The sequence below is a fragment of the Danio rerio genome, chromosome 8, assembly GCF_052040795.2.
Source record: "Danio rerio strain M-AB ecotype USA chromosome 8, GRCz13ab, whole genome shotgun sequence".
Lineage (NCBI taxonomy): Eukaryota > Metazoa > Chordata > Actinopteri > Cypriniformes > Danionidae > Danio > Danio rerio.
Genome location: NC_141028.1, coordinates 59,427,501 through 59,437,500, shown reverse-complemented (window position 1 = coordinate 59,437,500; position 10,000 = coordinate 59,427,501). Strand labels below are relative to the sequence as shown.

The window sequence follows — 10,000 nt, the reverse complement described above, 5'->3', positions numbered from 1 at the left end:
AATTGAGTTTTTTTGCTGAGAATTGTGCTTCTTTGTTTGTTGTTCTGTTATTCAGTCATTTGTCAGAGTGTGAAATATTCATCAACAATTAAAGGAGTGGATTTCACTTCCTGTAATATTACCTGGCAAGGAGCAGAACACATGGCGAACATCATAAAGGTACAAAGGAGCATTTATTAATATGACTCATTCCTGAAAACTAACAGTAATTGAACTGATTTTTTTATATAAACATCTTTATTAGAATTATGCATAACAATATGTAAAATGCAAGAGTACAAAGAGTTTCAGAACATTCATTTTAACTATAAGCAAAAAAAAAAAAGAGTGAGAAGAGAAAAATACAGCTACAATGGTTGATGCTAATGTTAATGGTGCTATATGTAAGTTTTTGACTCTTCTAAAGCATAAAAATACTTTAATATGTTTGCAGATATTAAAGAAACATGCTAGGCAAACATACTTGTGTGTCTGAAAAACAATGCTGAAGTAAGATATTCTGCTTTGAACATGTGCGTTACGTGCCTGCGGCCTCGTGCCAATGCACGCCTCCCACCAGTGCTGATATACAGCCATATCGCACTGCTACTCATGTGATATTGCTCATACATAGCTAAAAATATATATATTTTCCATTTTCCCAAGTGTTTATAACTACTGTAAGAAATTATCAGAATTCAGTACATACTTTCAGTATTGTCTTTGCTCGAACTGACCCGATTTAATCCTGCTTATATGAAATGAACCTGCTCCCAAGTAAGCCTGAGCTACCAGAACTGTCGCTATAACAGCAAGTCTCAGATGAGTTTTCAAAAACGAAACGAGCCTGGATTGTGTCAAAGCGTCAATATCCAAATCCAGCTAGTTAAGTAATCCAAGTACGAAGAACGGACCCCCGGACTCCATTCTAACATTTGACTTTTCCAGTTTATTTCATAAATGTAAAATTAAATATTAGTGCTGAGCAAAGATTAATCACGGTTAATCCTTTAGGCTTTATTTCTACTTGTGCTGTTTTTGGTGACTGTTGCTTTAAATTTAAATTGCGCTTTTAGAAATAAGGGCGGAGCTACAACTGCCTATGTGTCAGCATAGTGGCAGATTCAAAAACAAGAATAACGTCCTATGCTAATGAGGGAGAGATGGTCACTGGTGGGCGGGGCTTTCCCCTCTGATGACACGTACAAAGGGAGAATGTTAATTAAAGTGCTTCTGCAGACTGTTTATATCAAGTCTGATTATAAAAAGTAAAATTAATCTATGTCTGCCCTTAGAAGCTGGTTATATTCATACACTGTTGCCACACGACTGTGTTTTTAAACCCCCTTATAAAAGTGATTTTTACCCTTTAAGACCTCATGTTTCTCATATGATGTTTAGCACCAGGCGATGCGGCGTCACAGTACAGCTTGGGTGGAGACTCTGCGCTACAGGAGGGCGGAGTTTGAAGCCATGAACGGACTGCGCAGAATCACTCTTAATGACAACATTCTCATTGGAGACCGAGGGGTTTCGGCTCTTGCTCGGGAACTCACAGAAGACCTGTGGGTCAAAGGTTGGAGAAGCCTCTCAAACCCCCACACACATATATTTAAGTGGCTCATATACGCGCACATACAGTTGAAGTCAAAATCATTCGCCCTCCTGTGAATGTTCTTATCTTTTTCAAATATTTCCAAAACGATGTTGAACAGATTCAGGATTTTTTTACAGTATTTCCTATAATATTTATTCTTCTGGAGAAAGTCTGATTTGCTTTAATTCAGCTAGAATATAATTTTTTAAAATCCATTTTAAGGTCAATATTATTAGCCTCCTTAAGCAATATTAGTTTTGGATTGTCTACAGAACAAACCACTGTTATACAATGACTTGCCTAATTACCTTAACTTTAACCTAGTTAAGCCTTTAATTGTCACTTTAAGCTGAATACTAGTGTCTTGAAGAATATCTAGTCTCATATTAAGTGCTGTCATCATGGCAAAGAGAAAATAAATCAGTTATTAGAAATGAGTTATTAAAACTATTGTTTAAAAAATGTGTAGAAAAAAAACTTCTTTCTGTTAAACAAAAATTGGGGGGGAAATATACAGGAGGGCTAATAATTGAGGAAGGCTAATAATTTTGTTTTTCATTGTTTTGTTTCCTATAGCAGTAGACCTGCAGCGCTGTGGAATTTCTAATGACGGAGCTCAAGTTCTAGAGCAGATGCTGCAGTCCAATTCAACTCTATGTGTGCTTGACATCAGGAGAAACCCACTGATTGGTAATTCCTAGATGTTATTTTGGTCACTTATTACTTATGTTTTGTAGTATTTAAAGTAGTTTTTGAAGTATGCCACTTATGTTGACTAATGTAGCTAATATTTCATTGAAATACAGTAAAATTATTGTAAAGTTATTGCAGTTTAAAAGAACTCTATATTAAAATATTCTATTTTGATATTTCTTTTAAATGTAGTTTCTTCTGTCATGTTTAATGTTTATATCCTGTGAAGTTTATTTTTTAGGATGATTGGTTACGTGATCTATCAGAAATTATGTTAATATACAGATTTTCAACTTTTTTTTGCAGATGTTTATCATCATTATTATCAATGTTGAAATTTTTTTATTTGTTTACTTATTTATTTGCATTTTGTGGAAACAAATTCTTTTTTATTTCAGGAACAACATTTATTTATTTTTTTAACATCAAGATCATTTATTTGAAATGGAAGTATTGTGTAACTATATATATATATATATATATATATATATATATATATATATATATATATATATATATATATATATATATATATTCATTCATTCATTCTCTTTTTGGCTTAGTCCCTTTATTAATCTGGGCTATAGGTGAATTGGTTAAACTAAATTGTCCGTAGTGTATGTGTGTGAATGAGTGTATGGGTGTTTCCCAGTGATGGGTTGCGGCTGGAAGGACATCCGCAGCGTAAAGCATATGCTAGAAAAGTTGCCAGTTCATTCCACTGTGGCGACCCCTGATTAATAAAGGGACTAAGCTGAAAAAAAAATGAATGAATGCATATTCTAAAACAAGGACAATGTTTTTGACCTTAAATGCTTTTGTACCTATTGTTGGAGACTCTAGCAGTAACTCTAAAATACTATGTGACCTACTATTTAAATAATACAATGTATAATCAGGACATCAAGTTAGAACTACAAATAACATTGACATTATACTTCGTTATACTCTTGTCTTATTTTTCAGATAACAACGTGGTAAAAGCTGTGCTTAAAAAAGTCCTCATGAACACGAAAAACCTCGACTCACAGGTCTGAAAATGTGTTTAGAAGTGTCCAGCACTGTATGTAGTGAATATAATTCAATGTAACTGTGTTGTGTTTCAGTATCTTTGGCTTAAGCCTCCATCTCCTAAAGACAGTGCTGATCAGTCACGGCAGTTTCGGAGGAAGAACGCAGGAAAAGCTACGTATCGAATTGGTATTTGCATAATTTTGGCTGTTTGTTTTTGCTGTGAGATGTTTGGGTTGTTTTGCTGGAGTGTTTTCTTGTTGTTCTCCTCAGGATCTCGCAGATCGTCTTCTGTAATTTCAGTATTTAGGCCTCCTCGGCCCGGGTCAACGGGATACATCCCATGGCGCACTGCTGCACGTGCCGACTTACAAAGGTGAACATGGAGATTTTAGTGATATCAGTAATAAGATTTCAGACTGGTTGTATAGAACTGCAGATTTACTTTACAGAGTACATGAAGAATAAACTCTACCCATATGATTTTACATCGAGTGATTCAGATTGTGTTTTTGTTCATCTACACAGAGGTGCATCGCGGGCTGATGGAAGAACAGACCAGAGTTTTCAAGTAAGAGCTGTTTTATTTAGAACAGTGGCGATCAAAAAAATGCATCACTATTCTCTCTTTAATAGATTCTAAGTTTAGTTTTTAACAGCAGATAATGCTGCAGCTAGGACGCCACCTGCTGTTAAAAACTAGCCTAAAGTATCGTCTGCTGTTAAAAACTAGCCTAGAGCACCATCTGCTGTTATAAAGTAGCCTAGAGCACCATCTGTTGTTTAAAACCAGCCTAGGACTCCACCTGCTGTTAAAAACTAGCCTAGAGCCCCGTCTGCTGTTATAAAGTAGCCTAGAGCGCCATCTGTTGTTTAAAACCAGCCTAGGACTCCACCTGCTGTTAAAAACTAGCCTAGAGCCCCGTCTGCTGTTATAAAGTAGCCTAGAGCGCCATCTGTTGTTTAAAACCAGCCTAGGACTCCACCTGCTGTTAAAAACTAGCCTAGAGCACCGTCTGCTGTTATAAAGTAGCCTAGAGCGCCATCTGTTGTTTAAAACTAGCCTAGGACTCCACCTGCTGTTAAAAACTAGCCTAAAGTGCCGTCTGCTTTTATAAACTAACCTAGAGTGCCGTCTGTTGTTATAAACTAGCCTAGAGCGCCATCTGCTTTTAAAACGCGCTAACGGGCGGGGGGAATACAAAACCAAAAACCACCCAGCCATACAGAGTCCAGTCACACATACACACACATAGACAGCAACAAACAAGCTAAATACAGCATCACGCTCTCTCATTCACACACATACATACGCGTGCTCACTTGCTCGGGAGTCAGGAGCGATATTGTTAGACCGCCCGCTCCCGTCCAGTTACACCAGTTACCGAGCGCTCCCGTGCTTTATTCCAAAATTTATTCCTGCGCAGCAAGAAATCTGGTCGGGTCCCGTGGCTTCGAAATACAAACCTCCATTACCATCTGATGTTAAAAACTAGACTAAAGCTCCATCTGCTATTAAAAACTAGCCTAGAGCTCTGTCTGCTATTAAAAACGAGCCTAGAGCACCATCTGCTTTTAAAATCTAGCCTTGAGCTCCATCTGCTATTAAAAACTAGCCTAGAGCACCATCTGCTGTTAAAATCTAGCCTAGAGCTCTGTCTGCTATTAAAAACTAGCCTAGAGCACCATCTGCTGTTAAAAACTAGCCTAGAGCCCCGTCTGCTGTTATAAAGTAGCCTAGAGCGCCATCTGTTGTTATAAAGTAGCCTAGAGCGCCATCTGTTGTTTAAAACCAGCCTAGGACTCCACCTGCTGTTAAAAACTAGCCTAGAGCCCCGTCTGCTGTTATAAAGTAGCCTAGAGCGCCATCTGTTGTTTAAAACTAGCCTAGGACTCCACCTGCTGTTAAAAACTAGCCTAAAGTGCCGTCTGCTTTTATAAACTATCCTAGAGTGCCGTCTGTTGTTATAAACTAGCCTAGAGCGCCATCTGCTTTTAAAACGCGCTAACGGGCGGGGGGAATACAAAACCAAAAACCACCCAGCCATACAGAGTCCAGACAGCCTATAACAAGCTGCATGTATTAACACACACACACATAAGCACCAAGCAAGTGACACACACACACACACACAGCATCACGCTCTCTCTCATTCACACATACACACACATAGACAGCAACAAACAAGCTAAATACAGCATCACGCTCTCTCATTCACACACATACATACGCGTGCTCGCTCGCTCGGGAGTCAGGAGCGATATTGTTAGACCGCCCGCTCCCGTCCAGTTACACCAGTTACCGAGCGCTCCTGTGCTTTATTCCAAAATTTATTCCTGCGCAGCAAGAAATCTGGTCGGGTCCCGTGGCTTCGAAATACAAACCTCCATTACCATCTGATGTTAAAAACTAGACAAGAGCTCCATCTGCTATTAAAAACTAGCCTAGAGCTCCATCTGCTGTTAAAATCTAGCCTAGAGCTCTGTCTGCTATTAAAAACGAGCCTAGAGCACCATCTGCTTTTAAAATCTAGCCTAGAGCTCCATCTGCTATTAAAAACTAGTCTAGAGCACCATCTGCTGTTAAAATCTAGCCTAGAGCTCTGTCTGCTATTAAAAACTAGCCTAGAGCACCATCTGCTGTTAAAAACTAGCCTAGAGCCCCGTCTGCTGTTATAAAGTAGCCTAGAGCGCCATCTGTTGTTATAAAGTAGCCTAGAGCGCCATCTGTTGTTTAAAACCAGCCTAGGACTCCACCTGCTGTTAAAAACTAGCCTAGAGCCCCGTCTGCTGTTATAAAGTAGCCTAGAGCGCCATCTGTTGTTTAAAACCAGCCTAGGACTCCACCTGCTGTTAAAAACTAGCCTAGAGCCCCGTCTGCTGTTATAAAGTAGCCTAGAGCACCATCTGTTGTTTAAAACTAGCCTAGGACTCCACCTGCTGTTAAAAACTAGCCTAAAGTGCCGTCTGCTTTTATAAACTATCCTAGAGTGCCGTCTGTTGTTATAAACTAGCCTAGAGCGCCATCTGCTTTTAAAACGCGCTAACGGGCGGGGGGAATACAAAACCAAAAACCACCCAGCCATACAGAGTCCAGACAGCCTATAACAAGCTGCATGTATTAACACACACACACGTAAGCACCAAGCAAGTGACACACACACACACAGCATCACGCTCTCTCTCATTCACACATACACACACATAGACAGCAACAAACAAGCTAAACACAGCATCACGCTCTCTCATTCACACACATACATACGCGTGCTCGCTCGCTCTGGAGTCAGGAGCGATATTGTTAGACCGCCCGCTCCCGTCCAGTTACACCAGTTACCGACCGCTCCCGTGCTTTATTCCAAAATTTATTCCTGCGCAGCAAGAAATCTGGTCGGGTCCCGTGGCTTCGAAATGCAGACCTCCATTACCATCTGATGTTAAAAACTAGACTAGAGCACCATCTGCTATTAAAAACTAGCCTAGAGCTCCATCTGCTATTAAAAACTAGCCTAGAGCACCATCTGCTGTTAAAATCTAGCCTAGAGCTCCATCTGCTATTAAAAACTAGCCTAGAGCACCATCTGCTATTAAAAACTAGCCTAGAGCTCCATCTGCTATTAAAAACTAGCCTAGAGCACCATCTGCTGTTAAAAACTAGCCTAGAGCTCCATCTGCTGTTAAAAACTAGCCTAGAGCACCATCTGCTTTTAAAATCTAGCCTAGAGCTCCATCTGCTATTAAAAACTAGCATAGAGCGCCGTCTGCTGTTAAAAACTAGCCGAGAGCTCCATCTGCTGTTAAAATCTAGCCTAGAGCTCCATCTGCTGTTAAAAAGTAGACCAGAGCGCTATCTGCTGTTAAAAACTAGACCAGAGCGCCATCTGCTGTTAAAAAGTAGACTAGAGCGCCATTTGCTACTAAATACATTTATTCATTAATTTTCTTTTCGGCTTAGTCCCTTTATTAATCCGGGGTCGCCACAGCGGAATGAACCACCAACTTATCCAGCAAGTTTTTACGCAGCGGATGCCCTTCCAGCTGCAACCCATCTCTGGGAAACATCCACACACACATTCACACACACACTCATACACTACGGACAATTTAGCCTACCCAATTCACCTGTACCGCATGTCTTTGAACTGTGGGGGAAACCGGAGCACCCGGAGGAAACCCATGCGAAGGCAGGGAGAACATGCAAACTCCACACAGAAACGCCAACTGAGCCGAGGCTCGAACCAGCGACCTTCTTGCTGTGATGCGACAGCACTACCTACTGCGCCACTGCCTCGCCCATTGCTACTAAATATGACACATTTATTCATTCAGATGTTTTTTTCCTCCAAAGCTATTTACAAAATAAGCTCTGCAGTTTTTCTATTGTCAATGTTAGTCATTTTTTTAAAGAAAATATTTGTTAATATTAGTGAAATATTTGTGCAAGGTTGAGGATTTGACGCCGTTTTCTTCCTCAGAATGCCACCTCTGTGCAGGTGACTGTAGAGACGGAGTCAGAATCTGAAGACGTGGAAGCTAAAGATGTAGAGAGTCCTCTGGAGAAAATCACAAGCTACCAGTTTAGGCGACTACAGACTGAGAACAACCGACTAAAGGTACAACAGTAAAGCCGTTTGTAGTACATTAGGAGGCTTGTTAATAAAGGTTCAAGACACCCTGGAGTACTTTTTTATTTAAGACAGCGTTAGCTCCTGTCGGCTTTAATTGTGGGGTAAACTGGTTAATTTTGAGCTTTTGTCTGTTAATTTCATCTTCCGGGTTTAAAATCATTATTGGGGCGGGATCAAAATCAGTGACGGAGCGCGCATCTGCTAGTGGAGTGATGACGCGTTGGTTTCTCATTATTATTCATAGCTGAGTTTTCTTATCCAATGAGAAGACCCTGCTCTTTAGTTATTCATGAGAGCATGTGCTTTCTGATGACAGACCATAGACCTGCCAAGCTGTGAGAGCGCACGACACGCAGTGTTTAGCCGTTCGTGAAGGCTTGTTTGAGTTTGTTTCCATGATCCACGAAGTTTGCTGCATGGCTTCCTCTATGATGCTGTCAGGGCAGATACAGCCAACCTGTTGGTTTGCAGCAAGCATTGTTGTCGGGAGAGCTGTAGGAGAATTAGAGATTGGCTGAGTTTGTCCTCTATCAGTTGAGTTTGTTACCATTCAGACACATCGCCTATATCCGTGCTGCTGTGGTCACCCATGTTTAAAAGCCTCCAGCAGGGCTAATGGTTGGAATAGACAGGGCAAGAGACCTGCTGTACTGCTATCAATTGTGTGTGCATTCAGACCCAGGATTCAGGACGAGAGTAGTCCTCCTCATTTATAGTGTTAACATGATTATCTTTATAATAATAGAACAAATTGTGGTTATGTATGAAATTACGAATAACCTGTCGTATATGTAACAGCATTAAATTACTTACTGTTTATTTCTTTGCATTTTAACTTTGTGAACTATAAAATCATGCATCTCCTCATGGTTTGTATTCGGATGTTTTTTATCTTGAGCTGGTGAGCCGACTCTGCTCGCAGAGCTTCACGACCATCATAAAGCATTTTTGGAAAAAATTCTGAGGTAGACTTGAACTGCAAGAGAGGCGTTTGGAATAAGGCTGTAACATAAAAAATGTGGAAAAATGAATACTTTCAACATGCACTGCGATACATACATAAATGTACATATGTTAAAAAAAAAAAAACCTACATAAAAAAAACTTTCAAGGATTGAAGATGCTGATGAGCTTTAAACATGTCATAAGAGTCTTGTGAAAAGGCTCCATTAATGCACTAAACATGAAATTCAATATCCAAGTAAACTTGTTGTCACTGTGTGAAGGATAAAGCAGTGCAGTTCCTCTCTTCACCCACAGGTGGAGCTGGAAGAGTGTCGGCTGAGGCTGGCAGAGGAGCGAAACACCAGACTGAAGGCCAACTCTCGCCTGGTGGAGGTACAGCAATCCCAGCACACTTCACAGAGTAAAGCTCATTTGTGTGTGTGTGTGTGTGTGTGTGTGTGTGTGTGTGTGTGTGTGATAATATATGTGTGTTCTTGTAGCTGGAGCTGGAGAACGAGCGTCTGCGCACTATGAATCAGTCTCTATCTGAAGCCCACATTAGCTCCTCTGTGCTGGAAGATGAACGTGTGCTGGAAAGCATCGAGTCCTCCTTCCACAAATTCCACGCTTTTCTAGACCTGCTGAAAGACGCCGGGTCTGTCTGTTCTCTAGAACATATAATAGATTTAAAGAGGATCGATCGATCGATCCATCTATCTATCTATCTATCTATCTATCTATCTATCTATCTATCTATCTATCTATCTATCTATCTATCTATCTATCTATCTATCTATCTATCTATCTATCTATCTATCTATCTATCTATCTATCTATCTATCTATCGTTCTATCTATCTATCTATCTATCTATCTATCTATCTATCTATCTATCTATCTATCTATCTATCTATCTATCTATCTATCTATCGTTCTATCTATCTATCTATCTATCTATCTATCTATCTATCTATCTATCTATCTATCTATCTATCTATCTATCTATCTATCTATCTATCTATCTATCTATCTATCTATCTATCTATCTATCTATCTATCTATCTATCTATCGTTCTATCTATCTATCTATCTATCTATCTATCTATCTATCTATCTATCTATCTATCTATCTATCGTTCTATCTATCT

General features: G+C 39.8%; 1 protein-coding gene across 2 annotated transcripts in view; it reads left to right on the top strand.

Annotated features, from left to right (window-relative positions):
- cep78 (centrosomal protein 78) overlaps positions 1 to 10,000 on the top strand; it is a 20,742-nt gene that overhangs the window by 5,556 nt on the left and 5,186 nt on the right. Inside the window, exons 5-14 of one of the 2 annotated variants that reach the window (XM_087265548.1) lie at positions 56 to 159; positions 1,381 to 1,555; positions 2,153 to 2,266; positions 3,236 to 3,300; positions 3,376 to 3,469; positions 3,554 to 3,656; positions 3,809 to 3,851; positions 7,774 to 7,893; positions 9,169 to 9,246; positions 9,354 to 9,508. In XM_087265548.1, coding sequence (XP_087121674.1) covers positions 56 to 159; positions 1,381 to 1,555; positions 2,153 to 2,266; positions 3,236 to 3,300; positions 3,376 to 3,469; positions 3,554 to 3,656; positions 3,809 to 3,851; positions 7,774 to 7,893; positions 9,169 to 9,246; positions 9,354 to 9,508 — 1,051 coding nt within the window. Of the gene's footprint in view, positions 1 to 55; positions 160 to 1,380; positions 1,556 to 2,152; positions 2,267 to 3,235; positions 3,301 to 3,375; positions 3,470 to 3,553; positions 3,657 to 3,808; positions 3,852 to 7,755; positions 7,894 to 9,168; positions 9,247 to 9,353; positions 9,509 to 10,000 lie in introns of both variants that reach the window. The other variant, XM_087265547.1, reaches the window with a different exon arrangement.